General features: G+C 36.3%; 1 protein-coding gene across 6 annotated transcripts in view; it reads right to left on the reverse strand.

Annotated features, from left to right (window-relative positions):
* Positions 1-10,021: 10,021 nt before the first annotated feature.
* Positions 10,022-24,838, reverse strand: part of blm (BLM RecQ like helicase) — a 35,602-nt gene continuing 20,785 nt past the window's right edge. For all 6 annotated transcript variants that reach the window (XM_027161674.2, XM_027161676.2, XM_027161677.2 and 3 more), the window contains 11 exons: positions 23,486-23,634; positions 22,794-22,900; positions 22,541-22,701; positions 20,424-20,619; positions 18,126-18,316; positions 17,723-17,858; positions 17,447-17,646; positions 16,991-17,186; positions 12,580-12,702; positions 11,037-11,199; positions 10,022-10,724 (listed from right to left, as the gene is read on the reverse strand). In XM_027161674.2, the coding sequence (XP_027017475.1) occupies positions 10,568-10,724; positions 11,037-11,199; positions 12,580-12,702; positions 16,991-17,186; positions 17,447-17,646; positions 17,723-17,858; positions 18,126-18,316; positions 20,424-20,619; positions 22,541-22,701; positions 22,794-22,900; positions 23,486-23,634 (1,779 nt within the window). In that variant the 3' untranslated portion in view covers positions 10,022-10,567. The remainder of the gene's footprint in view (positions 10,725-11,036; positions 11,200-12,579; positions 12,703-16,990; positions 17,187-17,446; positions 17,647-17,722; positions 17,859-18,125; positions 18,317-20,423; positions 20,620-22,540; positions 22,702-22,793; positions 22,901-23,485; positions 23,635-24,838) is intronic.

Genomic DNA, 24,838 nt, shown 5'->3' on the forward strand with positions numbered 1-24,838 from the left:
CACTGTTGACTAGACGTGGCTAATAATTTAGTGGAATGGCTTGAGCCTGCAGTGAAAGTCAGTGTTAATTTAAGCAAGCCTTTTTCAAGTGGACAGCTTACATTAACTGCATTGATGGAATACCCCCCTGTTACTGTTACTCTTTATTTATTTGTGTATTTATTAATGCTTTACACACCTTGTTCATTCTAAAAGTTCACCTTCTTATCATACCTCTTGCTTTTTTGTTTTTCTGTATTTTCCCAGATGGAAGGACTGTGTTGAAGGAAATGGACTCGCCCTATATCTGCATATTATTAGTATGCTGATTGATTAACCACATCAAAATATGTATGCATCCTATATTGTTGAAAATTCAACGTTTGTTGACAATTTATGTCACTGTCTTTTTTTTTTGTTTTTACAAGCACATTGTACATTGGTACAGCAGATTTAGATAATACATTCAGTGCTTATATAATGCATTAGATTGTATGTAACAGAAAAATACACTGTTTTGTATATTATTGTATATTATTACAGTTGACAGATAACCTGTTTTCCTGTTTTGTTGGTGCTTTTCAAGTTACCTCAACCTCAGTCCAGTGTCATTAAATACAACCTTATGACATGTGTGACAAATATGCATTTGGTGTATTTTCAATAAATTATTACCAAAGATGAGTATTTTATGTCTTTTTTTTCCATACATTATTTAAAAACAAAGTTTTATGGTTGATGAAAGTAAATAGCTGGAGAAAGAAACATAAATTAAGCATATTTATGTGTAATCTTGTTTAATTTGACATCACACTGCATTATTAATACTTTAAGGCAGATCTTTTTATTTATTTACAAACAAACTGCTCTTGGCATTAAACTTGAGATATAGAAGTTATGTGTATCTAACGTGTATATGCATAATGTATGCATAGCTTTGTATTAGTATTTTTACATTTAATGCATCTATTTTGGCATTTTTTGAGAAACAATTTGGTGTGGTGGCGAGTGCCTAGACCTGGGAGAGTTTTTGTCTATGTACAGTATGTGGGACTGTATCTGGATTGTGTTTATGTACAGTAGTTTCTGTAAATGCATAGAGGCAAACTCCTCATCTTTCAGTGAGAACATTTTGAGATCAAAATAGGTCATCTATAGGATTTGCATAGATCCAATGAAAATGTGTTTTTATGAGGGGAGGAGGGGGGCTTACATGGGTAACCAAATGTTTATTTTTGTAAAATGTTGCAACAATTTTTTGTGAAAAATTACAGCTATTGACATATTTATAATTATATAAATAATTATACATGAAAAAATACAATGAGCAAATGAGCATGTAAAAAAAAAAGCATGCCCCTGCCCCATGCAATGTTCTCATCTTTTCCCCCCACCTGTTTGTGTCCCTGATATGTGTTAAGGACCCTCTTGAAAACTAGATGGTTCATCTCAAGGGGTTTCATCCTTGTAATAAACTTGTAGTGACCAAAATGAATTGCCTTTTTAAATTACAATTCTGCTGACCATCCAGTGCATTACTACAGGTGTGGGGGAAAGCTTGAAGGACTTGGGTTGAGACTGAAAATATAGATCTCGCATGTCATCATGAAAATAATGTTAAAAATTATGCCATGTCAAACATTATTTTTTGTCAAAGGGGTTCTGTAAAGCTATGCCTGTGGAAAGTCTTTTCATGAAATTGTGATAATTAAAAGTTTTCCGAAAGGACTGAAAGAAATTAGCTAATAAAACAGATTCTGTCATATTGTAAGCTTGAAAGTGACTCATTTTGGTCACTATTTTCACATAAAAAGGAAAAACAAACAAAAGCTTCTTTTTATATACAGGGCCTTCAAAGTGCTCTATGAAACTAGGCCTGGGATGGCTTGTGGTAATGAAAAGAGAAAATTAAAACGGTGTCTTAAAGCTAAACCAAATACATCAATTGTATAGGTTTCAACCTGAAGAGTAACATATGTCAGTATGAAGGTTCTACATGGCCCCTGCGTTCCAAATACTGATCTTTGAACCTTGACCTTGGACCATGTTTGAGGTCTTTGATGGTCTTTGAGGAACCTTGACCTTGGACCATGTTTGAGATCCAGCAACAAAAAGGTCTACAGACATGTGGCCAGCTGTTATACAGAGCTCTGGACCTCAGCTATCATGTGAGTATAGTCACTGTTGGGCACCAACTGGGGATGCTGTCAAAAATAGCTCACAAGCAATTTTCACCCATTTAACAATTATATTTTTAAATCTGATAACACCAAAGTGTCCCCCCCCCCCCCAAAGCCCTTAAGAGGATCCACAGTTTAATACGGTCAACTTCTAAATATGGGGAATATATCACTGTATTTAAATATGGGGAATATATCACTGTATTTAAAAACTACAATTCCCAGTACAGCCGCGCCAATGAACTTTTTACCTAGCATTCAAATCAGCGTCCACACTTGAAGTTCGTCCAGTTTAGGGTTAAAAATCAGTAGTTGTCTTTTAACTAGTGAAACACACTAGTGACTAGTGTTCATTTATAGTAGCTATAACCATGGTGATCCAGAAAAGTATATTTATAATTAAATTATATGCTACCCCAAATTGTCATTTCAAAGTAATCCACCTAAACCAATAAAATGTCTCAATTAAATATGCTCAATGTAAGTTGTTTATTTATTTAATCAACTATATCACTGTCATATTGTGTTATGAGTTAACATGATGCATGGAAAAGTAAAAACAAAAATTATAATATTTTACAAGTGTTTATTGTAGTTCATTTGTGTTCTTTGACAAAAATACAAATGAAAATACACCAAATGACTATTTATTCAAGGAGTCCAGACAATGGTGGTGATGCAGGGCTGAAAATCTGGATGCTGATAAGATGAATGTGGAGCTCAGTGGAAGGATCCATTGGAGCTGAATGCAATGATGACTGGAGGTGAATGGGGTGGAAGAGGGTCATGTCAATTTGCCTGAAATGACAACTGACAGCAGCTAAGGAACAGCTATGACACGTTTGGTTCAAGAGGGTTGAGACAAAAATATGATTGGTTTAAGAAGTAAAGTGCCAACAGTCAGCTGACAAGTTTGGAGTGGAAGACAGTGAGAGTGTGGGAGAGAGAATGTAATAGTATGAAGATGGTCACTTATTGTTGAACCATATTCTAGCTTCATAATTCTCAAACAAGCCTTTCTTAACAGTGGACTATAAGGTTAAGTTAACTTGAAAAGCACGGACAACAGAACACGAAATCAAGTTATGACTGACTAGCTTCATCACTCAATCTCCTCTCCACCAATAAGCTGGTGTGTGGTGGGCGTTCTGGCGCAATATGGCTGTCGTCGCATCATCCAGGTGGATGGTGCATATTGGTGGTGGTTGAGGAGATTCCCTTTACATGTAAAGCACTTTCAGTACACAGAAAAGTACCATATAAATGTAACAAATTATTATTAATTATGTAAACTGTAATAAAATACCAGTGTAATGTATAATCATGACACATAAAACATGTTTCTGAGTGACATCTGAAAAGGAAATTGAGTTGGATTAAGTATATTTCTATTTAAGCCTGCTTGGGGTTACACCCCATTTTTCACATTTATTGGAGATTTATCTTTTCACCACTACAGAAAGATGTGATACAACTTCAAATGCAGCACAGAAAAAAATGTAATAAATAGGCAGAAACCAAAATGGATTACAATTGTACATTTTATTTATTTTTAGTCATTTGGAGAGAATCCTTTGGCTGCCAGGAATGGGCCCACTCCTTGCCACTAAAAAAAAGAAGGAAATTTGTTTTGAACTTTGTTTGTAGTTGGGTGTTTCCAATAAACATAAACCTTTTAACAAGTGTAAAGCACATATCATTACAGAACATGTTTTTAATAAGTATAACAGTTTAATTTTCCATCTGTGAACTACCACCATTTGTGAAACAGAACAGATTAATAACAAATCATTGTAGCCAAAAATAAATAAATAAATAAATAAATAAATAAAAATTAACAAGTAAATTAATAATGCATGCAATAATTGATAAGCAGAAAAACTGAAGAATACATACCATACTGGACAGGGCTCCCAGTCAACCAACATTTCTGCTTTGCCCTGTCAAGAAAATAAAAAGCATTAAAACACAAATTCAATTCTTAGCATAAGGCTATTATGATTGGTTATAGGCACTGAGTTTCATTGATACAAAGGGTCACTGTTGATATTTACAGTATCTGATAATGAATTTTTCAGTACAAGCTCCTTCCTAATCTGTAATAAAAACACAAATGATCTATCTAACAATTATGATATATATAGTACTGTATGTATTGCAAACACACAAGGAGGTTTCTAAATATTATATTACACTCGGCATATTGCCTACACTATGCTTTTCTTGTATGACTGTCTAACCTTTCTCACTCTTTCTCTTACAATACTCCTGATGGGGAAAGTCTCTAGACGAGTGTGATAGGAGCAATCTGTAAACATCAAAAACATGTTTCGCACATTTCTTAGATTAGGAACAAAATAAACAACTAAGAAGACTTAAGTAGTGACCAGACTTACAAGGATGACAAGTGATGTTTATCTTTAATCAAAAGTTGAACCAGGTTTAACTTCTACCCTATAGCCAAATTATTCTCAGTTCAAATGTGGTATTCTTGCTGGGATAACAATACCTCTGCTGAGCCACAGATCACAATTGAGAATACTCTACTGCTGCTGCTTCTTCTACTACTTGGCAATGCATTTTAGTCAAATTAGACACCTGAAGCCAGTTGGATTTTATAGCTTGTCTGTTAGGACTAATTATCTGCTGTAAGTAGTTAAAAAACCCAATAAAAATATAGCAAATAACCAAGGGTAAAATAGCAATGTCAACACACTGATGGAAGCATCAATCATTGCATTTACATGCACTTACTCTTTTGTGGCTTTTTCCTCTCGGGCATATGTCTTAGTCCACCTGTGGGATAGAAGATTACAGTCCAGTCATATACCCACTTAAAAAAATAATAATAATTGACAAAAATGCACTTTATAATGTCTTTTCAACATAAATGTGTCCCTGGTGCATCTAGATACCCCCAAAATATGAGACCAGAACATCCTTCCTCTTTCAGTAAATGTGTACACAATATTATATTTGGCTCCACATTTTACATCATGTGCAGGCTTATTAGCACAATAACCAGTAGGCTTCTAGATTGCTCCATCTAAAATGGCTTTTTTCAGACAGACAATGAACTGAGGGTCTGAATAAAAGGGCCAATTTAAGATAAATAAGGATTTTTTTGTAACTGTGGACATGCAAAGCTATTCTAGTGGAGTTTCAGAATAAAACTAGATTTGTAAAGTTTGTCGCAACAAACTTTGATGTTGTCTTTGACGGTGCAAGTATTCGCAAAGGCCGGTGCTTTTTGGAGGCGAGTGGACATAAGGGACAGTGTTACTATTGGAAGCAAGTAGACAGAAAGCTAGGGTGCCAAAACATTTGGAGGTAAGTGGAGACGAGCATGTGACGTCATCCAAATACTCTTGACGAAGTTCCCCACATTGGCCTGAGTGTTTTGATGTGTCACATGTCCATGTTGTGCAAATTTTTTTTTTTCATGTGACATCACGTGACGTGGCCAGAATTCCCGTGAGGAAGTTCCCCTCATTGTTCTGAGTGTTTGACATGTCACAAGTCCATGTTGTAAAAAGTTTTCTGATTTTGCATATATTGAGGGGCGGGGCTGCGGCACAACCAAAAGGCCAGTCGGTACACCAATTATAACTTTGTTCAGAGTATCACCCTAAAGGAGCCGGCCGAGTTTGGTGTAGATAGTTCGAAAGCTTGCCAAGCTATAAACCTCCAAAGTTTATAATGGGAGTCTATGGGAAAAAAGGCCAGTTTGAGACCTGGTACCGGAAGTACCGGTACTCGAATTGCTTAGAAAAGTAAAAGCAACAAACTTCAGACCAGGGTCTACAACATGTCAGAATTTGGTGCATGTGGCTCGAAAGCCCTAGGAGGAGTTACTATTTATAATTTTTTGTCTAAGGAAAACAGAATGTTGGCTTCTACAAAGCCAACATAAATATAGAAATAAGCATAAGAGGTCCCCTTTAAATTAATTCAATTCCTTATGAGAATCTGCTTGACAAATGAGCTATGTTAATAGAGATATCAGATCCACCAATAATTACCCTACAAACATTATTTACATACCTGGCACATTTGCTGGTAAGTGTTGATTAAGTTCACAAGCTCACACATCACAACTTGTTACTATATTTTTCCTATATAAATACTGGCAAATAAAGTAAAATTTGATCTGTGCGTAAAACTTAAACTTATATATACTCATATACTCGCTTCTGTTTAGATTTGCTTCCCTCTCCCTCTCTGTCAGTATCCTCATCTGACATCATGTGTATTACTAACTGCAAGGCACACACAACACACACACATCATCCTCATGTTTTTCATAATAGGTTTCCACACACATTTGAGTGAAAACACTTTGTACATTATTAATATGTTTTAAGGCACAAATGGCATGTAAGAAGATATGCATTTTACAGTACTGATGTACAAAATGTACAATAACAATACTTGGCTGCTACTACAATAAAGAGTATAACGTTATGTGCATGATCGTTTGTGTAATATCTGCATACTATTTTAACAACTCTTTATGTATTGCCATAAACACATACATGTGTTAATGTTCTCAGCAATAATGCAAGACTCTAGACTTCACTATGGTTTTGACTGGCTAATCATATAATAATACCTCCCTCATCATATCTACTGTCTGCTTCTATTTCCCTGCTTCTCACAAAAAACTATGATGTCCATCAGATGTGATCAGTAACAATCGAGTCAGAATACAATTGATATTTAAAAAATGACATTAGTTTCGTCATGTTATAGCATGACTGTGTGCTATAAAAGGGATGTTTACAGGCATGACTTACGTTTCCTATATAAATACTGCCAAATAAAGTAAAACTTGATCTGTGCATAAAAATTAAACTTGAGGCACAACACCGGACACTTGGGCACATGCCCCAGTAAAGGAGTCTAACGACGCCTGTGGTTCGGCAGGATTATTAAAATGGATGAAATTCACAATTCTGGCCAGTTACCTTTGAAACGTTAAGTCCTCACGTAAAAACAGTCACTGTAAGAAGAAGAAGACGGACAGAGACAGATGAAAACCACATCCGTTTTGACGGCTCTCCACTTGTAGCGTTGAGTTTTAAACTGCCGCTATGATTGGTCGAGTTATTATTTCCCCCAGGTTGCTGCCCAATGCGGTTACACCCATAGGCGCATTGCCTGGTGCACAAATGCACAGACAGTTGAACTCAAAGCCATCAATGGTTTACAATGAGTATTTTGAAGTGACAAATCGTAGCAGCGTACTTTGGTGTCTGCATGCGTATCTGCTACACAAAATGCGTAAAGGTTGGCAGGTCTACCTAAGGATTCACTGAATTTTAGACTCTCTCTTATGTGTGCTATGTAAGCACTTCTAAAACTGTGTTTCAATTGGTGCCATGAGTTTGCTTTGCTTTTAGAAATAACTATACATATAGTATGCACAGAAAATGACCAAAATCAAATGTATGCTTAATTTGTGAGGCCTGATGGGAGGGGTGGTATTTTTACAGTTGGATACTTTCATAACCAGATTTGTGGGCACTTTAGATTCCAGGGGAATTATTGATAGTCTACTGGATGTATTATACATCTGCAAATCTATATTTAATTGATTTTCTGTGACTAAAACAAATACATCTTTTAGTCAGGAAAAAACAGAGTGCTCATAATATGTATTCAAAAAATTACACCAAGTGTAATGTTTGTTTGCAGACTGAGTCTGTATTTAGTTCAGACTAGACTGTGTTGTGCACTAAAAAACTTTAGGCTTTATGCCTCCAGGTTAGTGGTAGTGTAAGCGTGTGGTGTATCCAGCCAGCATTTGATGGTTTTCTTTTTCTTTGTGCTGTTTCCATTAATGGTCCATCTGCATCTGCATGAGCTTTACAGTTGAGATTTATTACAATTTGATTCATTGACTCAGTGACCAAAACAGACCTTAGCAGATATCATGGATCTAATTATGTTGGCTTTGTAGAAGCCAACATTCAGATTTCCGTTATGAGCTTATTATTATTATGTTGGCTTTGTAGAAGCCAACATTCTGATTTCCGTTATAAGCTTATTATTATTATTATTCTTAGACAAAAATTTATTTAAAAAAATGCGGCCCAGGGCGTTCGAGCCACATGCACCAAATTCGGATATGTCGTAGACCCTGGTCTGAAGTTTGTTGCTTCTATTTTTCTAAGCGATCGGAATTCCGGCATTCCCGGTACGGAAGCTCAAAGTGGCCTTTTTTCCCCATAGACTTCCATTATAAACTTTTGAGGTTTATAACTCGGCAAGTTTTCGAGCGATTTACACCGAACTCGGACAGGTTCTTTAGGACCTTACTCCGGAAGAAGTTTTTATTTCGGAGTTCCAACGGAATTTTCGGTTTTCCCGTAGTCGACGGTTGAACATCCTATAGACTTGAATAGGGAATTCTGAAATTTCCTCTAAGCTCTCACACACAATACATCCAACATTAAGAATTGCATGTACTGTTCTATGCAGTATAATAAGTAGAATCCCATAATGACTGCAGTATTGACATGAAATGTCCAAACCCTCAGTAGCCACTTTTTGCCAAAAGTATTGGCCCCCCACCGGGTATTCAAGCAAAGCGGGCTGGCTCCGTCTCCATAGCAGCCGTCACCGCTGAGGCTCATGGGTAATGCTGGCATCCACTAATTAATTTAATTGATTTTTTTTAAAAATTTTAATTCAATCAATAACCACAACTAATCCCCCTTCCTCACAATAGAAGGAGAATAAAATAATACGGATGGTCATGACATCGTATTGTTGAATTATCAAGCACACTTTCGTGTTTATGTGATGAAAGAAAGATGAAGATGTCATTAAAAGAGAATTGGCGGTGGGTCAACAGGTAGTTTTAGCTGACGTCATCAACATAGTAAAAGTAGAAAAGGCTCATGGGTACTGTAGTATTTAGTTTACTGTCCTAATGCTTCCAAGTGGCATAAAGAAAAACGTGGACCGGACCCGAAAGATGCTTCCTATTGAAATACATTAGATTGAAAGAAGGGAAATACGTGTCCACGAACACGAATCAATGGATTACAGTTCGTGACCTCTGTCACGAACTGCCGTGAGACTGGGTTGTTGAAACAGCTGGCTAGAAATCAGAAGAGAATGACCACACTGGTTTGAGCTGACGAGAGTCCTATAGTAACAAATTACCACTCTACAACCATGATAAGCAAAAAAGCATCTCAGAAGACATCAACTTTGAGGTACAATCCTGTCAGCCAAGAATAAGATTGTGAAGCTTGGAAATAGCCCAGGTGTCTTTTTTTCTAATCTGCAATTGTCCAATTTGGGTGAGCCTATGCCCACTGAAGCCTCATATGTAGGCTTAAATAATAAGGTCAATGTTTTGTGCATTATGAGATGCTTTTGTGCAGTTGAAAAGCATGATTAAGTTAATATTCCTTCCTGGTAAAGCAAACTGAACTAACAATGTTTCCTGACCTCTCTCAACAAGTTGTTTCCAGCAACAGTGTCATATTTTGCTTACCATTCTATGTAAACTCTAGAGACTAATTATACACTCGGATTTCAGACAACAGTTTCTGAAATATACATAACTCTGTCTGGTACCAACAACCAAGCCACGATCAAAATTGCAGAGATCATACTTTTTCTTCATTCTGATGTGAACATTAACCAAAGCTTTTGACATCTATCTGCATGACATTTTTAAATTTCAGTGCTGACACACGATTGGCTGATTTCATTACTGAGTTTTTTGGGAGCACCTGCACATTCATTCAAATATATAGACTGTAATTGTACCTAAACATGAAGACCAAGGATCAAAGGCCCAGGTTGGTTACTTAAAACAATAAACCCACTCTAAACATCTGACATACATAGTAATTATAAAATACATTTTTATTTAAAATTCTAAAAATAGAAACAGTATGGCTTAACCACAATAATGCCTAGGCTAGTAAGGAAGGCATTAGTCTAGCTGCACTCAAATGAATTTTTCTTGTGTATACTATGGGGCAAGGGTGTACGCAAAATTAATTTTTAGGTTTTTTGATTTATTTGTATTTTTTTTTGCAAATCACATTGAATCCCCCCCAAACAAACACAATGTTATTATTTTCCCCAATCTAAATAATCCCCATCAAAACCATTTTAGTTGGAGGATTACTCACTCCACTCAAAGTCTGAAATATATTTTGAAGTGTATTTTGCCTAAAATGACAGAAATTGCAAAAAAGATTTGAAATTAAAGCTATTACTAGATTAGCTAGAACATTTGTATCTGAAGATTTTAAATTACTTTCATTCTAAACATATAATATACAAGTATAAAAAAATATAAATGAACTATACAGTTCAACACAAACTAAACAGAAAGAATTCGAAAATGCAGTGCTTGAAGACTCAGCCATCTTCAAGCATTAAGAGAAGGCAGAATTATGGTATGGCAGCTCAGCACTCTTTGGGATGGGCAGTGCCATGAAGCCTGGTTTCTTCCTTGCTGGAGCTGAAGGAACATGCTTAGAGACCTGGTCACCTCCTGTGTGTTTTTCTTGAATAGATGAAGACCAGTTTCCACTGAAATTGAATCCAAATTGAAACAAATTAGTTTTTAAAATCAATCAATCTGTGGATTAAGCTCATGCCATAATTCTAATTAATCATTAGATACATTATGGTAAATTAAAACAAAGCTAATGACTGTTTGGATTTATCAACCTGTAAAAGAGTAAAAGTTTTCAAGTAACCAAATAACAAACTTGAAGACATTTCGTTAGCACAAATACTGGGACTAATTCTGCAGTGGCATAGTGATAGATTTTGTCAAGCTGTTTGGGTTTATTAAATCAAATACTGAATCAAATACTTGGCTCTAAATCAAAAACTGACCATGTTGTGGAGTTCTGTTTGTTGTATCCCCTGCGCCTTTTGGGGTTCTTTGATGAGGTTGTTTTTTTTCTCTTTCCCCCATGACTTTTGCTGCTTCTAATGTAGACAGACAAGTTGCCATCTTCACCATCAATAGATTGAGAACCCTTAGTCTGCTCCTCAACTTCAGGGGGAAAAGAAAATCATTGTTTTAAACTGTTGTTTATTAATATATTTAAAAACGTAAGGCAGCTGAATTTTACTTAAGGGAATGAAAACCTGCCATCTACCACAACAACCGCAGGTGGTTGCAATCCAATACCCGTGGTCATGGGTGTCGGAACCATTATATGTGGATGGGACAGGACCCACCCACTTTTTAAGACCAATAATATTGGACCCACCCACTTTTACCGTCTCTATTCAGCGCACATGTCTTTTTTTATATTACTTTTCAGAGCGTCGCCAGTCGGATCCATTCTACTTGAGGAATGCCCTAATAAATTAAACTCCATTCCATGTTGTACCTACAGCATTGACCACGTTCCTGCTTCCTGAAATCTATGGGCGTCAGAACCATTATATGTGGGTGGGACAGGACACACACACTTTTTATTTGCTTCCGACACCCATGCCCGTGGTGGTTGACTACTGCTAAAACTTATAAGAAAAATACGCTTATATATTAAATTGCATTAATGAAAATAAATATAATAAATTTTATAGGAAATATATTGCACAACAGCAGGCTCCTTTCCATTTACCTGTCACTCATTTGGGTGCAAGGTTTACTGTTTAATACATTTTGCATTGTGTTTCAAGAGTTCTAATTTAAGATTCGCTTTAAAATATTGCCTTTTCGTCAAAAAATAATTTTATTTAATAATTGCAGTATATATGGTTTAGATTGTTATACCACCAACTGTCAAAAGTACTGTTTGCTACTGCATTAATACTTTTTTTTAAAGGTTTCTTGTGTTTCCATTTTTCATCCAGTAATGGGCATTTTTGTATTTCTTAGCCAGAAACAAATAAATCTACTAGCAACTAATACATTCTTTAGTTTTAAAGGTAGAAAAGAACACAGATATGGGATCGGTATCGGCCGATACTGCAAACGCCGGTATCGGAATCCGATCGGTAGAGAAAAAGTGGTATCGGTACATCCCTAGTATCCAAATAAATAAATATAAATATAACCCCAGTGCTATAGGTGTTTGTTGTATTGCCATTGACTGAAATCCTGAAGTGTTCAATTAATGTCTATGCAAAATCATTAAATGTTTTAATCAGAGTGCTTCGTTAATTTAATATTAAAATAAAGAAAAAAATTTAAATTAAATTAAATCTAAATTTCATATCTGTACAACCTTTGGTTTGTTCTCAAGTTTCTAGTTTATTTTATTTATAGAGCACAAAGTGCTGTATATCTGGATATACATGAGTGAAACAACAAAAAGCCCTAATCCTAATAAAAACAATAGGTTCATTAGCCTTACATAGTTATAATAATGCAAAATAAAATTTGTTATCTAATTGTTTTTGTGTGTGTAAATATCCCCACCTGAGAGCTTCCATTTTGAGTATTTCTGCAGTAGCTCAATAAGCTCAGCACCATACTTCTCTAGTTTGTCTTCAGTCACGCCATCAATCTGCAGTAGCACTTCAGGGTCAGCAGACAGAGTTTCTGGTCGGAGGGAGGGGTGTGTGTTACTCTTAGGTCATCAAAAGATACTCAGAAGACATCGCAAAATTTTGGAAATTGTTGTTGCAATGCAAATGTTTCTGACAACAGTTTCTAAGCAAAGTAGCATTAATGGGAAAAACATTAGTGTTTGTTTTTCATTTGGTCATAAACAGATCAGAAGGATCATACTAGTTGGCGCTATTTTGTATATTTGCCCTGTAGTGTTTTGCATTGTCTGTCTGCACTGTCTTTTGTCACACACTGTTGGCACTAGGTACCACACATTGCACTTTATGCTACTAGGACAACTTACTTTAAGTCCATAGCTTTGTGTTGTTTTAATTCGCAGTGTACTGTATCAGTTATATGTGGTTCAAATGACAATAAACAGCTTCTTGACTTGACATGTAGCAGTAAAGTATGAATGTAGCAATGAAAAATCAATGCAAAGAACAAGAACAGGCAGCAAAAATAACAAAAAAGGCTAAATGTGTCACCCAGTATTATTTATTCTTCCTTTAGTCCCTTTCATCTCATAAGTTTTATATGAAGCCCTGTAGAATTTTTTCTGCTTCATATAACAGAATAATGGTGACTGCCATTAGAAGACATCCACCATTTAAACTTCTAGCAATTCCTGTTTATCAACAGAGAAAACTTTTTTTAAGGTTTTAAAACTCACTATTTAAAACCTTATAGGCCAGGCCAGTATTCACAAATCTCAGAGAGCTCCTAACTTATTTTAAAAATTCCTAGCTAGGAATCTTAGCTCAAGAGTGATCTCAGAGTAACTCTGAACAAGGAAAATCAAAAACTTTTATTTTAGAGAGGAAGCAGTGCTGACCCTTTTACTAGGTATGCTACAGGGCCCGTATCCCTAAAGATTCTGAGAATCCTCTCAGAGAGCTCCTAACTTAACCTAAAAATTCCTTGCCAGGAGTTTTAGCTTAGAAGTGATTCCAGAACATTTTCAGTGAACTCTGAGCAAGGAATGGATGGAAAATCCTATCTTAATGAGGAGGTGTGGTTGACCCCGTTGCTAGGTATGACTCATCATTTCAAAAGCCGTGATTGGTTGATCCTACAAGTTTGATGAAAATGAACTTTTGGTGATAATGAGCAAAGGATGTACCCTCAAATCAATAAACATAATCATACACTCTATTCTTATGCAGACTGTAATTGTAAATAATATTTCACATTCAAGAAAATATCTGGAAAATGAATAGTAAGCTGTAGGGGTTATAGCCTAACATTAGAATCTAAAATATGTGAAAACTTAAGCTCATTACACCCTGTTCAAATAATCATTCGTGTCTTATTTACTCATATTAATATCCTAGCTGACATATTTTGTACTTTCACTCCCATATGGACCCCATTGAAAACAAGATGGCCTATCTCAAGGGGCTGTCCTTAATGAAGTAGAAATTACAATGTTACAACTCAGTGTGGTCTTAACGAGGGTAACACGGCTCAGCTTTTATCAATGTCTGTGATTACTTTCTTCTCCGGTGTAATAGCGTTGTGGCGTCGAGTTGGTGAAGTAATTGCATCTCTAAGGAGATCCACCACAAACATGATTCCTGCACGATCCAATCTGTAGCGTCTCAATAATTTCCTGTCATCCAGTGTTTGCAGGACATCTCTCCTGCCTCCTCTGTTGGCCATTTTGTGCAGCTGCTTAGGGGAACTCCAAAGCCACTAAAAGTCCTCTTCCCTGCTCTTAGCAGATCTCGCCTTAGGAGCCCTTTTAAGCGCTAGGAATCTTGAGGAATAGCTTTTATATTAACTGGGATTTTTGTGTCACTTTTAGGGGAAACTCTAAGAAAACGTCATGACTGAGAATTTTCTTAGAATTTGGCCGCTAGGAGCCACTTTTTGCACAAAAATTCTTTAGGGATACGGGCCCAGATCTGTAGCTGAAGAGCTAAAGTTTCGTTTATTTCCTGAAGGGAGCAAAAGTTCAACTCTGCTCTGCATGAATATTCCAAAATCTGCTCGTGCCTGACATTCCTTCAGGAACAAAGGTCAGATAAGCTGCTTTTTAATGTTAAGAACACATAAGGGATGCTCACTTTAAAGGGGTTGATTTGAAAGACAATAGCCTAATTTAGTCTAGAACATTCACTTCAGTATTTTGATTAAACTATATACGCAGATTATGTACAGATAAACATTAATTATTTAAAAATTTTTACAACCAAGTGAGGAGACTCAGGGTTTGGTAGCCACCCTGAAACAAGTGTCAAAGTTAGTGCAGACAGAGTCTAGGGCTCTGCAAAAAGCTACCTTCTGGGGAGCTTCATAGATGTGACAGAGCCTATACGTTGAGAGGGAAGGGAATTTCAGAAAGAACATTTTAAAAGGTCTACATCACTTTGACAGCATTTATGAAATGTTAAATAGCTTGGCTAGGTGGCTAATATATATATATATATATATATAATATAAAAACGTTAACCAGCAATATCTTACAAGCACACATTAACAGCATTCAAAAATAGCTATTTGAGCTTAATCTTCAGTTTCTACTAGTTTGTCTCCTGCCTTCAAGTATTCTGAAAATAATTCTGTTCAATCTAGTATATCCTAGGTTTTAAAAAACGAGATGATGCTGCTGAGCAAGATTATGGTAGAGCAAGTGTGAAGAACGTCTCTTCCTCTAGATGCAAACACAGAACAGCTAAAGTTGACGCTATCTAGAATGTCATCAAAAGAGAAAATTGTACCCTGAAAAAAAGACTCAGAGGCCTACAAATAAGAGAGCTATACTCTTTCAAGAAAATTAATTTTCATACTAATGCATGGCCTAATTTGGTACAAGATGTAGAACACATTTCTCCACAAAAGGAATGTGAAATTGGCATGCTGATTGGGTACAACTGCCCACAGGCTCTAATGACTAGAAAGGTCATATGTGTGGAGGAGAACCAAACTTTTGCACAGAAAACTGAACTTGGCTGGAGCATACGAGTTATGGTGACCTATGAGAGCATGATGACCATTCAATTGGAATAAGTCATCACATCATTGTAAGGCAAGTGACACCTGAACCCAAAGCCACAATGAACCTCAAAAGGTGACATGCACTACGCATGCAAGACTCAGATCAAAGAAACTTTGTCATAAGGATGCAGAAATCTGATTTCTGACTATGTAAACTTCATGAAAGACATAATTATTTGTGGTGATGTAGAAAGGGTCCCAGAAGAATGTTCCATCAGTTCCATGTAAGAAGTAAAGGCCAGGACTAGTTAATGTGTTTATGGTTGGAGAACGGTAGTTTAAGTGCTCCACAATCAATTTTTAGGATGAAAGTACATCTACTTGGGGCAGCTTCCTCAGATGGCTGTGGCAATTTTCTATGTAAACATCTAGCCACTGAAAGTCAGGGTCAATTTAACCAAAGCACAGTTACATTCTTCCAAAGGAATTTTTATTTTGATGTACTGGTAAGTGTAATGCTGGATGCTGAGGCAATCCAGCTCATAAAGGAGGACAGAAAACTACTCTGCAGCACTGGTAAACCTAGACTACACAATTCAATTTCCATCAGAAAGAATTTATTGAAATCTATACCAAAGGAAGAGTGTGTGGAAAGTGTCAAAGACCTAGATGTGGCTTTAAGAGACACCTCTGATGACTTTCAGTTCAGTGTTACTGTCAGAGAACACCCAATAACCAGAAGAGAAGTGTTATCTACAGTAGCCTAGATTTACAACCCATTGGGGTTTGTAGCACCTTTCATCCTACGTGGAAAGCAGATTTTACAACAACTATGCAGATACAAAGTTAGTTGGGACAAACTACTCCCAGAAGATTTCAGAACTCAGTGGGAGTCATGGTTTCAAGATCTTCAAAACATCTATCATAAGGATCAAGAGCTGCTAAAAAACTTAAGCCTTTTTATTAGGATCTTCTCCTTAAATGTAACAAAAATTGCCCACATTTCTAAGAATTTTCTTAGAATTATGTCACTAGAAGCAACTCTAAGAATCTTTATGAATACAGGCCAAGGATTTTTCATATTTTAGGCTTTCCAGTGTAGACTGCAGAACACCACATTGTAGGCTGACTCAATAATGCTCAATTTTTAAGTTATTATAACAATTTTGTAGCTTTCAAAATGCAAAATAAATATAAAGTAAAAAAAAAGATAAAGTAAAAAATCTGTTTGCTCTAATGGTCTTAAGCAGCCTTTAGTTTCAAAAATTAAGTTTGATCTCAAATTTTCTTTGTAGTTTACACATTACATTGTTTTTGTATATACGTATAAAAAACTTACCAGCAATCTTTTTCAAAGTGACTGTGGAAAATATGTTGTAATAATGAAGCCCAAACACTTTGCCAAGCTTTTTGCACAGCTCATTAAGCTCTTCCAGGCAGTTTTTCACGATTTCCTCCCTCTTAGAAACACTTTTAATCATAGTGTCCTTGTGCTTTCTGATGCTAGAGGCACTCTCGGTCTCATGGAAAGTGACCTGAAATAAAAACATTATAAACATAAAAGGAGACCAATTAGTATTATATAGTTGATACCATGTAAACAAAAAACTCTGAATTGCTTGGAATAATTATCTCTTTGAATAAAAGATCAACTGAACACACTTGCAGTAGACTACATAGAAAAAATTTATAAAATGCCATCAAGATGTATAAGAGACTATACCTCAGTAATAATGTTGAAAGCAACTACTTAAAGAGCACTACCTAAGGGAGTATAAATAATCGTGCATGATACCTGCAAGATGCCACTGAGGATGTCTGTGGCTTTAAGGCCAGCTGAAATGTAGGCAACAGCTTGTCCATTGTTAGTAATGTATAGGTCCTCCTTTAGAATGTGGTCCAGCACTAGTTTCCTAAAAAGCCTTTCTGCATTGTGTTTGGAGCATGCTGCTCCGATCCCATATATGCCTGACTTGATTCTGGCACTTTTCGAGCCTGTTGAGATTTTGCTTTTAAAGTGTATTATATTCATTTCATTGATTTTAAAAACACTGATTGCTGAAACTCTTACCCAAATAAATGTCAATGAGCATATTTAGTGTGAGTCTGTTTTGCTGGAAAGATTTGCCAACAACCTTTTCACAGTTTTCCTGTATAAACCGCACAATCTTCTTTACATCCTCAGTAACAGTTCTTTCCTTGTATTGCTAAAAGAACAGAATTTCTAACATGATTATTATACATTTATATACACACACACACCAACTATAATTTTTAAACCCACAAGTATTTAGTAAAATAAATAAAATAAATGAGCAAATAGAGCAGAGAGAAAACCACTAGTCCTATACATCCACTTTTTCCTTCAATAGTTCACTAATTACCACTCATTTCAAATCAATGGGCAACATAAAAAATTGGTGCTGCATAAATGAACACACTTGCATAATTGGTAGATGATTTAAGGACCTTACGTGTGGTCGGGCACAGTTGTCACAGATGACCTCTGGATGCTCCTTGCAAAAATCTTTATTAAATTTGTGCTCTCCAAAGTATGCCAGTAGCTGAATCCTCCTACACTCGGTCACATTTTCACAGAAATGTACCATGCTGTGCAGGTTGTTTATGTGAATGGCTTTGGATTGGTGGTTGCCTTCTTTGTCCACTAAAGTGATATTATATGAAATCATTATTACTACATTACAATGGTAAGTGATTCTAATAAACTATCAGTATTTACTATTATTTACACCACAGAGCTGTTTAATTTTCAAATTGTTTGGTCAGGTGGTGTGGATTAATTTATATAACAGAACTGGCTTATAACAAATAATTCATTATACACACTTTCATGTGGTAGATGCACCACATAGACTAATAATCAGATTACATTCTGATTACAAATGTATGATTTAACAAAGAAAAGTGTATAAAATGTATTGATGCAAAGGCATTTTAGGGGATGATATGTAAGATTGATGTAAGGAGTCACATTTTTCAGCACTTTGTAATGGCCAAGGTAATTAACAAAAAAACACAGCTGATTTAAAAAACAAAATTTCATTATGTAGTCAAAAAGTAAACCATTTTGAAACCAGACAATTAAAAAGTTTAAAAAAGTGTACATCCTATAATTCAGCAATATAAATGTGTTCATGTAGTAACATGAAAAACAGGAACACATTTCAGACCATATTGCTGTATGGAAAAATCCATATCTGTTTGGTAAGGCATCACAGCACACACGAGAGAATATTATTCTCAACCATGAAGTCTGCTGTGCAATCTCTTATGGACTTTCACAATTTTTATAATATTTAATTCAAAGAAAGCAACCACATGGACAACAGCATCATTAGAAAATAACAAAATTAAATGGCAAAACAGAGAGAATCACAGACTATCAATTTTAAAATGACATTAATGCAGATACCACTAGCTGGTCAGATCAGCAACAATGACTAATCATCCTAGGGAAATCCAAAGCCTGTCATCATGGTGTTCTGTTAACAACCTCATCCTCAGTGCCACAAAAGTGCTCGTTGTGGAAAACTATTAGCAGACACTCCCCTATCTACATCAAGGGGAATAAAATAGAGCGTGTCTCCAGCTTTTAGTTCCTGTGCATCCACATATCGTAGGACCTGTCATGGCATTATAACACTTCAACTATGGTTAGGAACAGCACCTTACATCCCGAGAAGACTCAAAGTTCATCTGCACAGAGCATACAAGATCATCAAGGACTCAAGGTCACAAACTGTTCAACCTCTTTCCATCCAGGAAGAGAAACAGGAACATCTGCCCCAGAACCAGCAGGTTCAAAGCCAGTGATTTCTGAACAACCATAAAATTACTGAACTCTACAATACTAAGATCCTGGTTGTCTCACTAATGCTAATACTTCACTATCTGTAATCACATTGCAACTCTGCTCCACTCTGTACATTTCTTTACAGCTTTTCTATCAATTATAGTTTTATATAACAGTAAATTCATTGCTTTACCCCAGTTTACATCCATTTATGTATATTATCTGTACTTAAACTGTATATATCTTGGTTGATCTTGTTCACAATGCATACATTTGCACAATATATAATTTTTTTGGACAACTGGCACATACTCCTGTTATGCACATACTATACTTTATGCACATAACACCTGCCATAACTATTTATTGTTGGAAATATTGTTGTCAAATCTTAGGTTGATGGGCAACAAAGTCAGAAAAGGTTTCACTCTGCCAAGAACAGAAATCTGAGGCTATAGTGGGTACAGTCTCACCAGAAGCTGACAGTTAAAGATAGTAGCATTTTTTTTTAAACTTACTTATGCCCAACATAACCACATATCTCTGTTATTTGTAGACTGTAATGTGCAAACATCCAAGCAGATCACAGGTTTCTGTAATATTCAAATCAGCATGTCTGGCACAAACATCCCTTCCACTCAGATCACTTTTTCATGCATTCACACTAGGACCAAATGGTGATTAGATAATTAGATAATTACATAAATGTCCAGGTATAACTAATAATATGTGCATTAAATATAAATCTTTACACAATTAATACAAAAAGGCAACTCTAATGTGCCAATTTTCTGTTAGTTGTGATCTCTGAAGCTTTGTGCATTCATAATACTTCTGATATACCAATACAGAGTTATACATACATAAGGCCCCAAGTGCATGCACACTTAAAATAGAGTAAGACATTCAAATAAAGAAAAAACAGTTCAACTAAGTACTGCAGTATAAGTATACGTACTGGCTATTAGTCTTTTAATGCGAATCACATCTGTGTAAGAATAGAAGAGAATGCAGTGGGAGATGTCTCCATCCCGGCCAGCTCTGCCTGATTCTTGATAGTAGCCCTCCACTGACTTGGGTAGGCTGGCATGGATCACATAACGCACATCAGGCTTGTCAATGCCCATGCCAAATGCAATAGTGGCACATATGACCTATACAGGATTTGCATAATAGATCATATTACAAACAGTAATTTAGAACCAAATTAACTATATAAGCAAGCCTGCTTACTACAAAATCTTTGTACAAACCTTCAAATTAAGCTTATATGATTATAAAAGCTTGACCCATACATGAAGCCTTATGTAACATTAAAAAAAATGGAAGGAATTAGCAACACTCTGTGGACATGTGGAGAATTTACAGTATTGTTCAAAATAATAGCAGTAGAATGTGACTAACATGAATAATCCAGGTTTTTAGTATATTTTTGTTGCTACGTGGCAAACAAGTTACCAGTAGGTGCAGTAGATTCTCAGAAAACAAACAAGACCCAGCATTCATGATATGCACGCTCGTAAGTCTGTGCAATTGGGCAATTAGTTGAAAGGGGTGTGTTCAAAAAAATAGTAGTGTGGCATTCAATCACTGAGGTCATCAATTTTGTGAAAAAAAAAAACAGGTGTCAATCAGGTGGCCCCTATTTAAGGATGAAGCCAGCACTTGTTGAACATGCATTTGAAAGCCTGGGGAAAATGGGTCGTTCAAGACATTGTTCAGAATAACAGCGTACTTTGATTAAAAAGTTGATTGGAGAGGAGAAAACCTATAAAGAGGTGCAAATGATTATAGGCTGTTCAGCTAAAATGATCTCCAATGCCTTAAAATGGAGAGCAGAACCAGAGACGTGGAAGAAAACGGAAGACAACCATCAAAATGGATCGAAGAATAACCAGAATGGCAAAGGCTCAGCCAATGATCAGCTCCAGGATGATCAAAGACAGTCTGGAGTTACCTGTAATTACTGTGAGAGTTAGAAGATGTCTGTGTGAAGCTAATCTATTTTCAAGAATCCCCCACAAAGTCCCTCTGTTAAAAAAAAAAAAAAAAAAAGGCAAGAAGAGGTTACAATTTGCCAAAGAACACATCAACTGGCCTAAAGAGAAATGGAGGAACATTTTGTGGACTGATGAGAGTAAAATTGTTCTTGTTGGGTCCAACGGCCCAAGTGAGACGAACCCCAAACTCTGAATTCAAGCCACAGTAAACAGTACATCAGTAAACAGCATGGTGGTGCAAGTATCATGATATGGGCGTTTCTCCTACTATCGTGTTGGGCCTATTTATCGCATACAAGGGATCATGGATCAGTTTGCATATGTCAAAATACTTGAAGAGGTCATGTTGCCTTATGCTGAAGAGGACATGCCCTTGAAATGGTTGTTTCAACAAGACAATGACCCCAAACACACTAGTAAATGAGCAAAGTCTTGGTTCCAAACCAACAAAATTAATGTTATGGAGTGGCCAGCCCAATCCCGGACCTTAATCCAATCGAGAACTTGTGGGAGAACAGCAATCAAAAATGCTGTTTCTGAAGCAAAACCAAGAAATGTAAATGAATTGTGGAATGTTGTTAAAGAATCATGGAGTGGAATAACACAGATGTGCCACAAGTTGGTTGACTCGATGCCACACAGATGTGAAGCAGTTTTAAAAAACTGTGGTCATACAACTAAATATTAGTTTAGTGATTCACAGGATTGCTAAATCCTAGAAACAAAAACGTTTGTACAAAATAGTTTTGAGTTTGTACAGTCAACGGCAGACACTGCTATTTTCAACTAATTGCCCAATTGCACAGCCTTATGAGCGTGCATATCATGAATGCTGGGTCTTGTTTGTTTTCTGAGAATCCACTGCACCTACTGGTAACTTGTTTGTCACGTATCAATAAAAAATATACTAAAAACCTGGATTATTCTGGCTAGTCACATTGTACTGCTATTATTTTGAACAATACTGTATCTACCTTCCTTCAGTTTATCTACCTTCCTTCTCAATCATATTTGTGTTTCTCTCTACAACATTTATTATTATTATTTAAAAAAAAAAGTTTTAAAAGCCCATTACCTGACAACCATCCTGGTTAATCCATTTGTTTTGGACATATTCTCGGTCACTGTCATTTATTCCAGCGTGATATGCTAGTGCTGCAATGCCTGCCCCCTGAAGACTATTAGACATGCTGTCACAGTCATTTCGTGACAGGCAATATACAATTCCGGAGTCATCTGAGTGAAGAAATTACCTTAATTATTAATTAGTGAAGAAATTACCTTAAAAACTACTACATACTACTAAGTTTAAAATGCATGATACTCACATGGATAATATTTCTTGATCCAGTGAATACAGTCCTCTGCAATTTTCTTGGGGTTTTTAGGTAATATAGAATATTTGAGATTGTGTCTATTGAAGCTCATTGAGAATCTAGGGTAAGAGTAAACAGTGTGATTGACAGACATGAGAAACGGTTCTCAGTCCAGGCACACAGATGGTAAAATCACTTCCTCCTGGCGGTCTGAACAGCATACAACCCCTGGCAAAAATTATGCAATCACCACACTTCGATGATGTTCACCCTGCTTTTTTACTTTATAGTAAATAAACAAATGAATGAAAGGATAATACTTAGAAATAGAAAATACAAGATAATTCCATACTTTTTTCCTTTACTTGATTAGGAATAAAACAGACCAATAATAAAAAGAAAATGTAAGTTAATTTGTTGATGCATGTTTCACAAAGGTAGGATTTAATCGACTGAAAAAAACTTTGCGTTACATCTGTTATTTGTTTGTTGGAAATAAAGTAAAAAATCTGAGTGAACATCCTCTAAGTGAGGTGATTTCATCATTTTTGCCAGGAGTTATGTCATGTAAACATCCTGTTTCACAAAAAATACAATGGACTTGAAATCTCCTTTTGTCATTTTATTGCTGTCCAGATAGGTGTTTTTTAAACAATGTTGGTAAAACCATTATGTAAATAATATTTGACAATGTTAAGACTTACACTTGTGGTTGAGTCATGGCCAACTGGTTAAGGATGTCCTTCTGGACCCTAGGTGTGGCTGTGGCCGTCAGTGCCATGATAGGAACTTTGGGAAACTTCCGGCGCAGTTCATGCATTCGCTTATAGTCTGGCCTGAAATCATGTCCCCACTACAAACAGCATAAAAATAAATATAAACACTATGGTATTAACCATCATTTACAGAAACACAAATGAGCAGTTTGCAGTCCTGCTCAAATTACCATTAGTGAAAGCTTGGTAGTGGTGATGGGATCTGAACTCACAACCTTTTGTTCAAGAAAAAAAACAACAACAAACTAGATTTGTAAAGTTCGTCGCGACAAACTTTGATGTTGGCTTTGATGGTGCAAGTATTTGCAAAGGCCGATGCATTTTGGAGGCGATTGGACAGAAAGATTGTGAAAGCTACTGGACCGCTAGGGTGCCAATACTTTTGGAGGTGAGCGGACATGAGCATGTGACATGATCCGAATACCCGTGAGGTAGTTCCCCTCATTGTGCTGAGTGTTTGATACGTCACATGTCCATGTGGTGCAAATTTTTAATTTTCACGTGACGTCACGTGACGTGACCATAATACCCATGGGGCAGTTCCCCTCATTGTGCTGAGTGTTTTGATATGTCATATGTCTATGTTGTGCAAATTTTTAATTTGCACAACATGGACATATGTCATATGTCCATGTTGTTCATATGTCCAAATTTTTAATTTTCACGTGACGTCACGTGACGTGACCATAATACCCGTGGGGCAGTTCCCCTCATTGTGCTGAGTGTTTTGATATGTCACATGTCCATGTTGTGCAAATTTTTGATTTCACTTGTTTTGGGGGCTGGGCTACATGTGACATCATGTGGTGTCGAGTGACGTCACCAGAATACCCGGTGGGGTGCCAATACTTTTGGCAAAAAGTGGCTACTGAGGGTTTGGACATTTCATGTCAATACTGCAGTCATTATGGGATTCTACTTATTATACTGCATATAACAGTACATGCAATTCTTAAATGTTGGATGTATTGTGTGTGAGAGAGCTTTTTCGGAATTCCCCATTCAAGTCTATGGGCTGTTCAACCGTCGACTACGGGAAACCGTAAATTCTGTCGGAACTCCGGAATGAAATGTTCGTCCGTAGAAAGGTCCTAAAGAACCTGTCCGATTTCGGTGCAAACTTCAGACCAGGGTCTACGACATATCCGAATTTGGTGCATGTGGCTCGAAAGCCATAGGCCGCATTTTTTAAAAAAAAATTTTGACTAAGAAGAATAATAACTAGATTTGTAAAGTTCGTTGCGACAAACTTTGATGTTGGCTTTGACGGTGCAAGAATTC

This window comes from Tachysurus fulvidraco, chromosome 13, assembly GCF_022655615.1.
Source record: "Tachysurus fulvidraco isolate hzauxx_2018 chromosome 13, HZAU_PFXX_2.0, whole genome shotgun sequence".
Taxonomy (NCBI): Eukaryota; Metazoa; Chordata; class Actinopteri; order Siluriformes; family Bagridae; genus Tachysurus; species Tachysurus fulvidraco.